At 35.5% G+C, this 16,509-nt stretch overlaps 3 protein-coding genes across 3 annotated transcripts; all 3 read left to right on the top strand.

Annotated features, from left to right (window-relative positions):
* Nucleotides 1–626: 626 nt before the first annotated feature.
* LOC140746797 (uncharacterized) lies at nucleotides 627–7,111 on the top strand. Its single transcript, XM_073078894.1, has 2 exons — nucleotides 627–1,614; nucleotides 7,077–7,111. The coding sequence occupies exons 1-2, from the start codon at nucleotides 627–629 to the stop codon at nucleotides 7,109–7,111; spliced, it is 1,023 nt and encodes a 340-aa protein (XP_072934995.1).
* Nucleotides 7,112–7,300: 189 nt separating this feature from the next.
* LOC140746827 (uncharacterized) lies at nucleotides 7,301–13,573 on the top strand. The gene is made up of 4 exons (XM_073078920.1): nucleotides 7,301–7,393; nucleotides 7,506–7,593; nucleotides 12,929–13,036; nucleotides 13,122–13,573. Exons 1-4 carry the CDS (start codon nucleotides 7,340–7,342, stop codon nucleotides 13,301–13,303), a joined length of 432 nt encoding a protein of 143 aa, XP_072935021.1. The 5' UTR covers nucleotides 7,301–7,339; the 3' UTR covers nucleotides 13,304–13,573.
* Nucleotides 13,574–15,081: 1,508 nt separating this feature from the next.
* Nucleotides 15,082–16,095, top strand: LOC140746796 (uncharacterized). The gene has a single exon (XM_073078893.1). The coding sequence runs from the start codon at nucleotides 15,082–15,084 to the stop codon at nucleotides 16,093–16,095; it is 1,014 nt and encodes a 337-aa protein (XP_072934994.1).
* The last annotated feature ends 414 nt before the right edge of the window (nucleotides 16,096–16,509 follow it).

The raw sequence follows: 16,509 nt of genomic DNA, 5'->3' as shown, positions 1-16,509 counted from the left end.
CCATGAGCATTTCTCCGCGTTAAAAAAAAAAAAAAGATACTCAATGTTCATTTTAAGTTTCATGAGAATTGAGTGGGCAGAAGGTAAGTTGTCATAAAATATGTAAAAAGCAGGGGTAGTGATGATGAGTTCCACCCCATAACTTAAATTCTAATCATCAGAGCATACTAATGTTATGGTAGGAAAGTACCGCAACGAAACACCCTTTCATATGAAAAAAAGAAAATTGAAATTGGTTAAGAAATACTCGAATTATTGAAGTTTATATGAAATCGGGTTAAGCAATGATAAATGACAAACTAAAGGAAAAGCCTCAATATTAAGAAAATACATATTTTTTCATATTACATTTGGCAGTTAAGTTCCCGCCATTCATTAATTTAAACAATTTTTTGGGGCCTATTATTCCAAATCATTCGAAAGCTGACGTTTTGTTATCCAAAAATTTATATTTTTATGTTCGACTTGGTTAAGGTTATTTTTAGGAACATTATAATACATTCAACTTGCTATGCGCGGAGTTTCGTTTAATACAGATATAAAGCTGTCAATTTGCGAGTGATGATGATGATAATATAACCGCTAAGCTACCCAGTAGCAGCAATAGTAGTGATGAAGGAGATACTATGGAGCAGGAGAATTTGGAGAGTTTACATACACATTTAAAACAAGTGCCGGAAAGGCCTGGAAAAAGAGTGAGATCTGAATGCGAAGAAAATATTGAAGAAGAAGGTGGTTATACAATTGTTAGACGAAAACCAAAGCGTTTGCTAAGAAGTACATCGGTCAATAATGACTCGGAAATGATCAAGAATAACAATAAAGCAGAGATAAGTATAACATCGACGCATACATTACCTAAACAAGTGGGGTTAGCCAAGTTATTAAGAGAAGAAAAAATTCAGAATATTGTTAAAATAAAGTACAAGAGCCCATACAAAGTCTTGATCCAGTTTGAAAAAAAGTGTGATGCTGAAAAATTATTAAACAACGCAAAATTTAAAGACTTAGGTTATAGATGCTTACTGACAAGTGAAGTATGCTTATCCTATGGAATTTTAAGAAAAATAGATTTAGGAACGGAGATAGAGGAAATGATGGAAAACTTAGAATGTACTTTTGACATTGTTTCTATGACTAGACTGAAACGTTTTACGGAAAAGGGTCAGTGGAAGGATAGTGAAACTGCTCGAGTCACTTTTAAAAGTTCTACTCTGCCCCCGTACGTATTAATGTACGGGTGTCGGTTTGAAGTAGAACCATACGTCTTCCCAGTAACGCAATATGCAGGATGCTGGAAATATGGTCACAGTGCACGATTTTGCCCTTCTAAGAAGACTATATGTCCCAAGTGCGGGGGGCATCACGCGAACTGTGAGACCACCTTGTTCAAATGTGTCAATTGTAATGGACCGCATATGGCCTTAAGTAAGACATGTCCACAATTCAAGAAGGAAAAAGATATACGATCAATTATGTCGGAAGAAAATTGTATGTATAAAAAAGCTCTTGATATTTATCTCGAGAGAATGCGCAACAGAAGTAACGAGGATACCCCCGCAGTGTTTCATTCTCAATCACAAAGAAATGAAAACATAATAAACCCTCCGAAAAGTAAGTCCTATAGAGATGTTGTAATTACTGAACCTAGTTTGCAAGAGGATACCTCCCCTATGGTTGTATGCAGTGAGCCTCCGGTCAACCAAATTATTCAAAGTACACCCACAACAAGTGGTAAACAGAGGAAAAAACGCAATCGTAACAAGCAGCATATAAACAGTGAAGATAAGACGTGCAATTTAAGCGAAAGTGAAGAAGAACGCCACATTAACGCGGAAGAGACAGATGATGGCGACTCAACGCAAAGAAGATTTAAGAAAATTAATTTTAAATACATTTTTCGTAAAATTAAGGAAATTGTCTTTTCTAAAAAAATTAACATTTTTTTTTAAATTAACATAATCTATTAATTTATTATATCTAACAATTTAGCATATCCTAGTATTATTATTAGTCATTACTCACCACAATTACATATTTCATAAATCGCATACATATCTTAATACATTACAATTTATATTACAACTGTAGTTATTTAATTATACTATTAATTTTACGTATATTTAGGGTAGATAAAGGTATATATCTCGTTAAAGTAATTTGCAATACGTTTATTAATTATTATTAATTAACCTGTTGATCTACTTACCTACTCGGTGTTGCTAATGAGTGGTTGGCGTTGTTCCTAAACTCCTGATTTCCAGCAGCTGGGTAACCGACGGTAATCTGTTCAATTGTAGGTTATACTTTATTATTCGCACATAGCATGTTCCAGCATCCTTCCTTACGCTTCGGCACCTTAAAAATTAAACTACATATAATACAAGGTTAAATTAAATACTCTAATAGAACGTAGATAACAGATATACTAACTTTTCGTTTAATATACTCGTTCTTACACGTAATCGTAATTTTCTTAATATTAATTCACTTTTGTAACACAAAACGGCACTTATTGAGCATCACAATGTTTATAGTAGGTTAATATAAAATTAATAAAAAAAAAGGGTAGAAGAATTTTTTCTTTTTTTCTCCCGTTTACAACACTTGGCACGATGTATACTGCACAGCCTTCCGAGCAACGTTCGCATACGGTCCGGGCTGAAAATCAGTTGCCGAGATCCAATCTCGGTTTTTTTCTGAGCTCCGGAACCTTTTTCACAGACTTTAGCTGCAACACTCGATTATGTATTTTGTTTGTTTTTATTTCTTAATTTACTTTATTATTTTCAGTTTTTTTTTTTTTTTATATTTTGTGTAATTTTATTTCTTAAAAAAATTTAGTCAATAAGTTCATAATTAAGTTTGTGTTTCCATATGTGTATTTTTGGATTTCATTGTTTATTGTGTGTTATAATTTGTTGTTGTTGCTTAAGTTCTTGAAATAAATAATCTATCTATCTATCTATCTAATAGCTCTATAGGCGAGAAGGTAAAGCTTGTGTTAAATTTTATTTTGAAGCAGTTTACGAGGTTCTTTTCTGGTTTGGCTGGTCGAGCAAACTGGATAGAATATGCATTCAACATGCTTTTTAATGGGTAGAACCAATAAAAACTTCACGATGACAATATTTCAGTGGAATTCACAAAGTATAAAACCTAAGTTAGTTATGTTCGATGCCCTGCTTAGTCAAGAAAATGTTCATATAGCAATTTTAAACGAGACTTGGCTAAAGTCAGATCAGTTAATTAACCTTTCGGAATATAATATACATAGAAAAGATAGAGCTGATTCATATGGTGGAGTGGCAATTGTCACACATAAATCCCTTATGGTGCAAAGTAGTGGTATCACATTAAAAAACCCAGGTATAGAATGTATCCATGTGAAGGTGTTAAATTCTAATCATTTACATAATATTATTTCGGTTTATTGTCCATCGTCTGTTAGGACCGTTCAATCAGACTGGGATGAACTGTTCTCAATGTTTTCTAATAAAACCTTAATAGCTGGTGATTTTAATGATCACCACACTAATTGGTCATACAAGAACGACACGCGAGGTATTCAATTGATGGATTCGTCGTTTGAACATAATTTCATGTCTCTTAATAATGGATCACCTACCAGATTGAAATTAGTTAATAATATATTGCAAGAGTCATCCCCAGACATTAGCTTCTCATCCGCGGATATTGCAGTTAATTTTCAGTGGAGTGTTACCAATGAATGTTTAGGTAGCGATCATTTAATAATAAAACTTATTTGGAATTATTACGACTCAATATTATTAAAGGAAAGATTAAATTTCAAACTCGCTGACTGGAACAAATATCACGACGATCTTGAAGAAATTTTTAGGCCCCAAAATTTTGGTATAAATGTTCAGGAAAATTATGATTTTCTACATCACCATATAATAATGTCAGCTCATAATAATATACCCGTCGTTAAAATAAATTTATCTCCACAGAGCAAATTTAAACCAAAAAGATATTGGTCCCCAGCTCTCTCAAAAGTAGTAGCAAAACGTCGATTAGCGCTTCGTAATTTTAGACGCAATCCTACTCCCCAAAATCTGACCAATTTGGAGACAGAGACAGTGAAATTTGAAGGTGGTAGAACCCTTTGTGGTTCGACTCCGGCGGCACCACCGCCACACCTATTTCTACCTAATAACAGCAGTGTTAGGCACTGCTGTGTTCCGGTTTGAAGAGTGTGGTAAGGGAGACAGACTTTTCCGAGGCGTTCCAGCGTAGTCCTCAGGGGTAGCGACGCATCTGTGGCCGACCTCAGGTAGGAATATCTGATCCTATCTGGGTTCATTACAGATGTCCATGGGCGGCAGTAGCCACTTACCATCAGGTGGACTGCATGCTCGTCTGCTACTCTTATATTATAAAAAAAAAAAAAAAAAAAAAAAAAAAAAGAAATCCCAGTCTGTTATCCGAAAAGCGAAGGCCGCTAGCTGGCAACAATTTTGTTCGTCAATTAACGATAGCACCTCAACCACAGAATTATGGCAAAAAATGCGCTGGTTTAAAGGCTATAATAAATCAAAGATTGTCGTATGTAACGATCAAAAACAAGAACTTTTGCTGGAATTAACACCTGACTCGGTCTTCCCCTGCCCACCTACTATAACAAGTCATAATAATATTTTAGAATCTGATTTTACAATACAAGAACTTATGGTTTGCCTTAAAAAAAAAGACACCGCACCAGGCGATGACGATATAACTTTCTCTATGATCTATAATCTCCCTTTGAATGGAAAGCTTTATCTTCTAGAATTTTATAATCTCATATTTAAAACAGGTGTTATACCATTACAGTGGCGTGATATAAAAGTTATTCCTATTCCCAAGTGCAACAATACCCCTAACTCTATCCCCAAAATTAGACCCATTTCCCTAATGTCTTGTACATGCAAAATATTTCACTGTCTGATTTTAAAGCGATTAGAATGGTATGTAGAAAAAAATGAAATATTATCTTTCTCTACTATTGGATTTAGAGTTTAGACGTTGCCGTTCCAGCTTAGATTGTTTAGTTCGATTGGTGTCACAAATTCAGAAAGGGCTTAGTGATAATAAGCCAACTATAGCTTGTTTTTTAGACATTAAAAATGCCTACAATCATGTATTGATAGATAAGCTAATTTTAATATTAAATGAACTTAATGTAGGAAAACATATTTGTAAATATCTCTGGGAGTTTTTAAGTGAAAGACATTTAAAAATATATATTGATCAGGATAATAGAAGTAATATTTGTAGGTGGACAAATATGGGCTTAGCCCAGGGCGACCCTCTGTCGCCTTTGTTATTTAACATTGTGACACATGATATATGTAAACAGATCCAAAATGTTTATATAGCCCAATATGCTGACGACTTTGTCTTTTATGTTACCGGTAGTAATCTTAATGATAACACTCTAAAATTACAGGAATCTCTCAATATGGTTAATATTTTATTAGAAAACATAGGATTAAGAATATCGTCAGAGAAATCTAAACTTTGCGTATTTACTAGAGGGCGAAAGAAACACGAAATTAGACTTATCGTTAATGGAAGTTTGTTAGAATCTGTAAAAGAGATTAAATATTTAGGCTTAACACTAGATGCTTCTTTACGATGGGGAAATCATATAAATGAATTTGGTTTGGCGAAAAACGCAAAAGTTTCTAAATTTATTTAAGGTTCTAGCTAGCTCTTCTTGGGGAATTCACCCGATACATTTACGAAGGTTATATCTTACGTTAATTAGAAGTAGATTTGACTATGGTTGCTTTTTGTTTAACAATGGCGCAAAGGTTCATATATACAAATTAGATAAAGTTCAAAATCAGGCGTTACGGGTAGTCGGCGGCTTTGTTAAAAGCACACCCATACATGTCATGGAGTCTGAACTAGCAATCCCTCCTCTATATTTAAGGAGATTATATTTGTGTTATAAGTACAGCTTGAAATTACATTCCTTTAAAGATAATATAACAAGTAATATATTGAATAACTTAAATAATTTACACAGTGATCGATACTGGAATAACAAAAAGAAACCTTTACTAGCAAGTATACAGAGAGATGTAGGTGACAATGAAATCTATTCTACTAAAACATTAGATATGTTCACGTTAAATATATGGATTAGCCGTATAAATACTGCTAATTTTATTTGTAGTAATCTAAATTGCATAAAAATGTCTAAAAAGCTATATAACTGTTCTATTTTGAAGCCTGATATTCTAGCAGAAATAAATGAAAAGTACTTCAATTATCATCAAATTTATACAGATGGCTCTAAAAGTAAGTATGGTTCGGGTGCATCATATTATGATCCAAAAAATAAAGTCAAGTCTCTGTTTAAAATATCTGCTAATGTTTCGATCATGTCACTTGAGTTAATTGCGATTTCTAAAGCTTTGTCATATTCAGTAGACAATAGCATTAAAAAAGTGGTAATTTTGACTGACAGTAAAAGCGCGCTCCAACACTTAGAGCGTTGCGTCTCAGGGTATAGAGGCTTCCCAATTGCATATCGGATTCTTGAGCAGCTATATCATATTCAGACTTTCAACACGGCAATGGAGTTGAAACTGCAATGGGTGCCATCACATATTGGTTTGCTAGGTAACGAGGAGGCTGACTTATTAGCAAATAGAGCAGTAATAGAAGGAGAAAATTTTGTTGTAAAACCAAATTATACCGAAAATCTTTTAAAATTCAAAGGGAAATGTTTGGAAAAGTGGCGAGAATATTTCAATAGCAGATCTACAGAAAAAGGAATTTGGTATAGAACAATGCAGAGTGAGCCTCCTCGTATACCGTGGTTTATAAATGTTAAATTAAGCAGACGATTACTTATAGTAGCTTTAAGGATCCGATCTGGACATATGCCGCTAAATGCTTTTGGTTTTTTAATGAAAAAGGTACAGTCACCAAATTGTAAAAAATGTAATAAGCCAGAGGATATCCTACATATATTATTGGAATGTAGCCTAAATAAAAGTAAAAGGGAAGCATTGGTGAAAAATTTATGTGTGAATGTGTATGATGTTGGAGCTTTCCAGAGTATTCTGGCAGATCCAACATCTACACAAGCTAAACGCGTATATGTTTTCATCAATGCTTCTCTTCAAAATAGAAAAATCTAATTTTCTGAGAAACTGTTTGAATATTTTAGTATTATTGTTATATATTTGTATGTCACTAGTGTTAGTTATAATGAAGTTGTCATGTACAATTGTATAAAAACTTCGAAATAAATGAGATATAAAAAAAAAAAAAAACAATTAAAGCCCTTACTCCCCTGGAAGAAAGGGTTTTAAGAATAATGGGTCTACGATCAGTCACTGGAAATCAGGAAGTACAGGAAGCCGGTTTTGAAGTAAGTATTTTATATATCTTTGCAGATTTGTAGTTATCATGTCTACAACACACTATTATATTAATCCTTATATAACCGCAACAATTGTCTTATTATATCATTAATTCTAAAGTCCACAGAACCTGCTTCAGCTGACATGCTGTCTTCCACTCAGCCACAACCTGCCGAAGAAGTGATAGAGGTACAAGCAAGCATTACCCAGGGGGGGTCAACTAGGTAAGTGCAATGGTTATACCTACGGGGGCTCAATTTTGTTGCCATTTTAAATATAGTTTATATTCTTAATATTTTTGTGTATAGTAACATCTCAGGGGATTAAAAAAAAAACAAAATAAACAATATGGCGTTCCCATATATTATTTTACTCTTTGATATGGCGTCTTATGTCCTCCGGCGTAATACCCTGTGTGACATAATTCCTTGCATTTTTATTTCGCTACAACGTTGATTCGAGCTTGTGTTCCTCCGTTTATGTATTTTAAAAGTGCAGTCATAATCCAGTGAACCGATTTCGTGTGTTGAGTTTGTAACTCCGCTCGTAATCAGTGGTTATTATTTTCGAGACAGGACTCTATTAGTTAAGTAGTTATTTTATTTGCAATGGCAGATAGGGAGACCAAAAGGAAATGTTTTAAGTGTGGGTGTTCGCCAGCTTTAGATAATGTTAAATTGTTCCGATTTCTGAAGCCTGGTGTAACTTTGAGGAACTTAGCCGGTAAGTGCCTAACATGATCGCTAGAAGCCATTTTATCAAACCTTTAATTCTATGATTCTTCGTGCTAATTTTGTATATAAGTAAATCATTTTCCTAAATAACTCCTACGCTAAAAACATAAATTACTGTAAAACCGTGTAAAACAAAAATATTCCATTATCAAAAACCGTGTGCGCAATGTTCACATAAATATTATATCTTTACATAATAATATACACATTAGATAACTTCATCACTTTAGCCGATTTTTAATCCGTTTATTGTGAATATTAGCAATCGTCAAATTTGCTAGTAAGACGCTAATACGACTCTCATTTACATCCTATGCTATAAATAGAGTTATGTGAACCTTGGAGCACCAAATAAAATAGTCCTGGTTTATTGGCATTACACATATAAATATATGTTTGAAAGACACCATTATTCATACAGATTATTGGAGAGCCTATTTTAGTCTTTCTGAACATGCATGTAACTTATTCCTTTTATATCTCGAGGGTTGATTTTGCATCTGTCACTTGTGATGAGCTAAGGAAACTTGCTTACATACTTTAATATTTATATACTTTAACCCTAAAAACATTGTCCTCTTAATTTGCTTTTCTGAACAGTTGTATACAAATAATAATTTGGTAACTTATGTTTCATACTTCATTCTGAGCACAGAATGCTATGTCAGAAGCATTTTCAAGATGCAGATTTTGTAGACGAGTCCAGCAATAGAATAGAGATGCTATTTCAATATATCATGTCAGTTGTTGCTCTAATTTGATATAAATATATAAAACCAATTACCTCCATATCCATGTCTTTTGTCCTAAATGGTATTGTGAGTATCTTTATGTAGTTTTATACCTTACCTTTTTATATTTTATACTGGAAACTAGTCAGGTTGGATGATCTCAAAAATTCAGGTAATTTTTAAAAATAAATTATAATATTTAAAACTTAAAGTTGTACAAAAAGGTTCTTTGGAAGCTCTTCACTTGTAATTGTGTATATACTTAAGCTATACCAAGGAATACATATTTTTTATTTTTTGTATTTCAGGCTAGTCCTACAACTGACTGTGAACCAACTATTGCCGCAGCTGAAGTGGTTAATCCTGTACTAAGAGTTGCCTTCAGAGATCTCACTAACTATCCCTCAACATCTGCTACAATAACCCACACAACTGTTTCTGTTAAATTAATATTTTAAAGATCAAATAAAAGAAATGGATCTACTAGATCATGCTTGTGAAAAGTGCACTCGCACCAGATAAAGGGTTCTTGCCTTGTTTTTATTGTTCTTTATCTAAAATAGATATACCAATTAATCTTGTCCCTTGCCCTTATAGTAAGGGAGTTATCAGGGCGACAACCCTTAACGATTTTTTTTCAGTACTTATTTAAGATATCTTTATGAAATTTAAACTGTTTATATTTGTAAATTATGTAACAGTACATGTATGTCTATCCATAAGCTCCATATTATTTTTTTCAGATTATATGTGATATGGAAAATCGTAAGATACAATAAGTATATTTTTGGGGGTGATTTTTCACACTAATCCATGAAGTGACACCTACCAAAAATATTTATTTTTTTATACATTAGTATGCTATTTTTACAAATCAGAATTATAAAATGGTTTAATTGGTGGAACACACCTTAAATAATTAAAACCAATCATGGATATTAAGTGCATATTAATTATTTTTCGTTTCATAACTCATCGGATACGCATGTTGGCTATGTGATTTGACGGCATTCGACTGCACTAATTTGGAACATGTGATTTAGACTCTGTACTTAGTTATCTTATAGTATAATGTGATGTCTATATCCTCGAGGAATGGCTGTAATTTATTGAAAAGTTTACCGAAAAGGGGTTCAATGAGGGCATACGCCCTTTGTCGTGCTGACGGCGTTTGCCCTTTTCTTCTTCTTCTTCTTGCGGTGCCTCTCCAACTAGTGAAGGTCGGCTATCAGCTGTTTAAATCTCTCACGGTTTTTTGAGAGGCGGAATAGTTCAGCTGCGCTTGCTATTCCCGTCCACTCTCGAATGTTCCGCAGCCAAGATTTTTTTCTCCTCCCTACTCGCCTTTTCCCTGCGACTTTGCCCATTATGATGAGCTGGAGAAGTTCATAACGTGGATGCCGTAGAATGTGACCCAAGTAAGAGACTTTTCTCTCTTTGATGGTAAGCATAAGTTTACGCTTTTGGCCAATTCGTCTTAGGATCTCGTCATTGGTTATCTTTTGGATCCAGCTAACGGAGAGCATGCGTCTATACGTCCACATCTCGAAGGCTTCTATCCGTTTTTTTAAATCCTCTTTTATAGTCCAAGCCTCACATCCGTAGAGTACAATAGGCCAGATGTAACAGTGGAGTAAACGAGTACGTAACGCGATGTTAATGTTACGGTTGCACAGGACTTTTTTCATGGCTTTAAAAGAGTTACGAGCTGTTTCAATGCGTGCCTTTATTTCTGTGTCACTGTTCCATTCCTCGGTTAACCACGTGCCCAAATATTTGTATTTTTGTACTCTTTGAAGAGGGTGACCTGACACGGTGATGTTGCAGTCAAGGTTCTTTTCTTTTGAGATAACCAGTAACTTAGTCTTCTTTGTGTTCATTCTGACGCCCGCCCTTTCCCCACACTCATTAACTCTATCTACCATACGTTGTAGATCAGCCACTGTTGAGGCTATCAACACTGTATCATCGGCGTAACGAAGGTTATTTATGTTTCGACCATTAATGCTTACTCCACACGTAAGATCGTGTAAAGCTTCTGTAATTATAGCCTCCGAATACAGATTGAAGAGTATTGGTGAAAGGACACATCCCTGACGCACTCCCCTTTGGACGAGAATTTCATTAGTCTCCTCTCCTTCTACTCTGACAGTAGCACGTTGGTTCCAATACAGATTCTGGATGATTGCAACATCTTTTTTATCGAGTCCGATGTCCTTTAAGATAGCGATCATGCGGTCGTGTAACACTCGATCAAACGCTTTCTCGTAATCGATGAAGCAGAGATATACGGGTTGTTGCATGTCTCTACATTTTTGGACCAGAACCTGTATCGCGAACAGAGCCTCTCTTGTGCCAACACCAGAACGGAATCCAAATTGACTATCACTCAGTTGTTCGTCACATTTTATTCGAATGCGTTCGTGAATTATTGTAAGGAATAACTTCAGCACTTGGCTCATCAAGCTTATAGTGCGATATTCCTCACATTTTTTCGCATTATTTTTCTTAGGGAGCAACACAAAGGTCGATTTTAGCCAGTCATTTGGGATTTGACCTGTATCATATACCAGGTTCATGAGTTTCACCAAGCTATTCACATTTTCTTCTTCCACTAGTTTAAGTATCTCTACATGTACTTGGTCGGGTCCAGCAGATTTTCCCGATTTTGCTCTACGTAATGCATTAAGAACTTCAGATCTAAGGAAGGGTAATCCGTCCGTGGGCTGGATGTTGTTATAGCAGCTTCTTTTGTTATCTGTGAACAAAGCGTTGATGTACTGCTCCCAGATTATTTTCTTATCGGCTATATCGACAATAGGAAGGTTATTGTCATCCACAAGCTGGGGCGTAGGATGTTTGCGGCCAACCAAGGCTTTAATTTCCTTATGCATGTTAAATGCGTCATGCTTTTTGTCTAGCTGTTCGAGATAGTTACATTTTTCACTGTATGCAATATTGCGGGCACAGCGGACTTCTCTCCTTATTATGCGATCAATATTTTTGTATTTCTCTCTGTTGTTCTTAAAGAGTCTCCTTTCTTCCATTAATTTGTATATTTTGTCTGTCATCCAAGATTGTCTAGGAATATATCTTTCCGGTTTAAGAATTTCGGAGTTAATTTTGTGTACTCGCGATTGAAGTCCGTGCCATATCTCTTCAGCCGTTCCTTGGGATTGTTTCGCTTCTATGGCCCACGCATTAATTGCCCTGGTCACTTCCAATTGAGAGTCGGCATTATTGATTTTGCGGATGTCCACCTTGTTACGCTTTCTTTGGCGAATAGTCTTTAGGACGAGTGTTAACTCTGCCACCACCGGATTGTGATCAGATCGGATGTCTGCGCCTGGATATGTTTTGGCGTTTTTAACACAGTTACGAAACCTGCTGTTGATCATAAAATAATCTATCTGATTTCGTATTATATGCTCGGGTGTATGACGGGGAGAGGTCCATGTATAAAGCCGTCTAGGTGGTAACTGGAAAAAGGTGTTCATAACCACAAGATCTTGTTCCTGGCAGAACTGGACGAGTCTGTCTCCTCTGTCATTTCTTTCGCCAAGACCATACTTTCCGATGGTACCCGGTACCTCTCCAACTCCAATTTTGGCATTCATGTCTCCCATTACGATGTTTATGTCATGTTTCTTTGTGGTATTTGTTAGTTTTTCAACATGTGCATAGAACTGTTCAACCTCTTCTTCAGATCTGTCGGTAGTGGGTGCATAAAGTTGGATAATATTCAGGTTAAAAGGTTTTGCCTGAATTTGAGTCATCATGGCGCGATTGGATTCAAATATGCACGTTGCTGGTAAATTAAAAGCTTTTGTGTTTACAATTACTGCGACTCCGTACATATTTGATGATTCGTTAGACCCAGAGTAATACATGAGGTGATTATCGTCAATCCGGTGTTCCCCATGATCCTTCCATCTGACATCGCTTAATCCAAGGATATCGATTTTAAGGCGATCCATTTCCTTACATACGTTGAAAATTTTTTTATATGGTATCGCGTTTTTTGTATGAAGTCGTCGTTCTTCTCCGTTAGGAGTATAGGTGTTCTGTGGCATTACCCCAGTCTTGGAGCTATGTTGCAATTCTGAGCCATGCAATATGGAGTTGTTGAATGTAGCTTCAACAAGTCAGGGTGTGCCTGCCTCATCTAACACCGAAAGGCAAAGAGGTATATTTTTTTAAAATTGTTAATGCTTTGTATTATAGTGCAATTTAATTTTTATACCAAATAGCATAAATATTTTTCATTTTAGAAGTCGTATCGCCACGGGTTTCATCTACTCCACGTCGTCGCCGTATATTTGGACAGCGCAGAAGGCAACATCAGACTCCATTTGAACAAGCTGCTGACCGTTTTGCCCAGATAGAAGAGGGCAGATTACGGTTAGAAGAAAAGAGAGTTCAAATGGAGCATGAGAGAGAGTTGGAACGGTGAAGAGTGGAGTCACGAAGAATGTTAGTGGAGCAACAAAGAAATGAAATTTTAGAGATAATTGTTGTTATAGGTACTAACATATTGGAAACATTATCCCAGTCACAGCGAACAGATGGTGTTTAAATAATTGCAATGTGTAATGAGGTATCATATGAATTCTTTCAATTTTCATTTCTTTGTTGCTTCACTAATTGTTGTATTTTGGTGTTATTTAATTTTCCATTTTATTCATAAAATATGCTTTATAATCTATTTCTTATTTTAAATTGAGGTACTATTTTATTCTCTCTCTCTATAATATAATATGTTATTATTGTTATTTCCAATGTTAATTAATTTTAATTCTCTTCAACAAAAGTATAATTTTATTATTGTTTTTATCAAATGTCCATTTCTTTTTATTTCTTGGTTGGAACTAAAGTATAATTTTATTTTTGTTTTAATAATAAAGGACGAGATGCGAGATATAAGGCTGATTAATAACTTTGATTATTTTCATTATCTCACAGCAGTTAAGACTAAGAATTAGCTGTAAGTCTAAATATCAGTGATCTCTGTAATACAACATCCTATTTCAAATTAAAAAGAATAATTAACTTTTTACAAATAATGCTCACTACTAAAGATGTATATGAATATAAGACTGACATTAACATTTTTGTGTAACCTAGGTAATATATTGTTTGTTTCTCATTTTAAATGTTTCTATTATATTAAATGGTAATAACAGTAATATACTATACTGTTATGACCATTTATGATTATTTTGTTGTAAGTTCCTACGTGTTATCAAATTTGGGTTTCATTTCATTTAAAAATGCAGGTGATACTAATTGCCCATGACTTACTCTTGGAAAGTAACAACTACCTTGCAGTAGTGTTTGTATTTATATAGCTGTGTATTAGTGTGTGATAAATTATTTTGAACATAGGTACTTTGCTAAGTAATTGCATGCGTAAGGAAATGCATCTATTCAACTTCATGTAGAGCAACCTTTATCTGGAGTTGATAATTGGTAGATAGGTTAAGGAATATATATATTAGCACAAAAACATAAAACATTCTTAAAAAATAAATATAGGTATATTTTAAAAAAGACTAAAAGTAGATTATTTTTCTCTTTTAGGTCACTAAGATGTGTAACTGCAGCTGAGATAGACTTAAATAATAATTGTAATATAATTTAACTATATTCTCGGGCAGAGTTTCCTCTTACAGATCAAATATTAGAATACATCATGTCAATGCAGAGCTTCTACTTAAATATGATTTTATAATTTTGCACTACCTCCTTTATACTTATAATTTAATAAACGTTTATTAACACAGATTTCCGGTAAAACATTCCATAAATTGAAAAATGATTAGGCATTTAGAAAATAACATAAATTAATTAAATAACAATTTTAAAGACATAAATAATTAATAATATAAAACTAAATATGTAATTTACGCAATAACTAATAAACATGACTATGACGTAAATAATTCTTATACAAAAATAATCAAACTGATGTATAGTGTCCTTAGGCAAGCTACTTGTTGGTTGGTAACAGATGATTATATGCAGTTATAAGATTATTAGCAAAAAAAAATTTTCATTACAAAAACAATTTTGTCAACAAACTAGTTAAACTTAAATTTTAAAGGATCAACAATAATTAAAAATTCGATTCGATTCGGGTGTTGTATGCGCTCGGTGACGGACGCAAACAGCGCTTACGAATAATTTATTTTATATTCGCGATTTTGCGCGGCAATCGCCGCTGCACGGAAAATGGCTATGAGATCTGAACAACTCATAGCCAATGAGGTGTTGGCGTTTATACAGCACGCCATCGACACCATGGATGAGGTCAGCATCATCCAAATCTGCAAGACCAACTTCACGCGTGAGGAGATCTGCAGTGCTAAGAACCTCGTGTTTGAGTCGCTTGGGATGAGCGACCGGATGCCTTCCCGCAGGAAGGACGAAAAAGGAGAGAAAGGACTCCAGGACATAATAAATATCCTGAAGGTGACTGATCCCGATGACATACCAGCTTTCGTGGCAAAGAACATCCACAAGCTGCCGCCCGTCACGTTCGACCATGTGGATGTAACCAGGCTGTTAAAAGATATCACAACGTTGAAGACAAGCCTGGCAGAAGTAGTGCTGAAGTTAGAAGCCTCGCAAGATACCATCAGCGACCTACGGGCTGAAATTGCTACATTACGCAATACAGTGACAGTAAGTAGGTCGCCAGAGGTTAATAACGTCAACACGCGTCGTGGGGCATGTAACACCTCGTCAGCAAGTTTCGAGTCTGCGAAACTTGACACGACACCGACCGTTGCGCCCGCATGTGGTGACACGTGCGTCACTCGCCCCGCACCTCCCCCCGCCGAGGTGTCGCCGTGCGTCGTCATGTCTTCGCCTCAACGTGACTACGCCGCAGCTGCCTCCCGCCAGCTACCCGGGAAGCGGAAGACAACGAGGCCAGAGAGGGAAAGCAGGAACCCCCGCAATGAACCCCCTCGCAGTGCGGTGTCCAACCATGCGGCGGACAAGGATGGCTTTATTAAGGTGATGCGTAAGAAGAAAAAGCCTCCTTGTCGTAACCAATGTGGCACAGCACCGACGGGATCTAACCATCTCGTGCGTCCTGCCGTTCCTGTGTCGCACGTGTATGTCTCACGGCTCCACTACAGCACGAAGCCGTCTGACATAGTGGAGTATTTGGCGGTAAAAACCAAGTTCCGATTGGTGGTCGAAAAGTTGGAGACGCGTAGCGCGGTGAACTTTAGTTAATTTGTTGTACGCGTCCCAACTGAGCCATTGTCGACCTTCCTGAAGGAGGAGCTGTGGCCGAAGGGAGTTGTGTTCCGGAAGTTCCGTGGACGGAGAGGACCCCCGGAAGTCACCAGACTCGCGTCTCACTTCGCCGCAAATACGTGATTTAGTTATAAGTATATATTAGTATGTATGTTAGTCTGTAAGGTATATGTAATATGGACCTTGTTGTCTGAAATAAATGAATAAATAAAATAAATAAATAAAAAAAAAATATATATCCCATACTACTATTTGTATTGGTGCTTCTTCAGAAAATAATAATAAAAATAACATCACATACTTTGGTAATTTATCTTTATTTCTAAACATTTAACTAAAAGAATTATTTTAAAAACGAACACTTACTGTAATCTTAATATTAAACTGTTT

The sequence above is a fragment of the Epargyreus clarus genome, unplaced genomic scaffold (genome assembly GCF_041222505.1).
Source record: "Epargyreus clarus isolate Ecla_fem2 unplaced genomic scaffold, WU_Ecla_fem_2.2 ptg000013l, whole genome shotgun sequence".
Taxonomy (NCBI): domain Eukaryota; kingdom Metazoa; phylum Arthropoda; class Insecta; order Lepidoptera; family Hesperiidae; genus Epargyreus; species Epargyreus clarus.
The sequence above is the reverse complement of the archived record's forward strand: the minus strand, read 5'-3'. Positions and strand labels throughout refer to the sequence as shown.

What these genes read in the sequence shown, in the direction of transcription:
- LOC140746827 (XM_073078920.1), top strand. Translation starts at nt 7,340, where the DNA reads ATGGGTCTACGATCAGTCACTGGAAATCAGGAAGTACAGGAAGCCGGT. An exon ending in GGTACAAGCAAGCATTACCC is followed by an intron (nt 7,594 to 12,928) that starts AGGGGGGGTCAA and finishes GTGGCATTACCC; the next exon opens with CAGTCTTGGAGCTATGTTGC. An exon ending in TAACACCGAAAGGCAAAGAG is followed by an intron (nt 13,037 to 13,121) that starts GTATATTTTTTT and finishes TTTTCATTTTAG; the next exon opens with AAGTCGTATCGCCACGGGTT.
- LOC140746797 (XM_073078894.1), top strand. Translation starts at nt 627, where the DNA reads ATGGAGCAGGAGAATTTGGAGAGTTTACATACACATTTAAAACAAGTG. An exon ending in CATAATAAACCCTCCGAAAA is followed by an intron (nt 1,615 to 7,076) that starts GTAAGTCCTATA and finishes GGAGCTTTCCAG; the next exon opens with AGTATTCTGGCAGATCCAAC.
- LOC140746796 (XM_073078893.1), top strand. Translation starts at nt 15,082, where the DNA reads ATGGCTATGAGATCTGAACAACTCATAGCCAATGAGGTGTTGGCGTTT.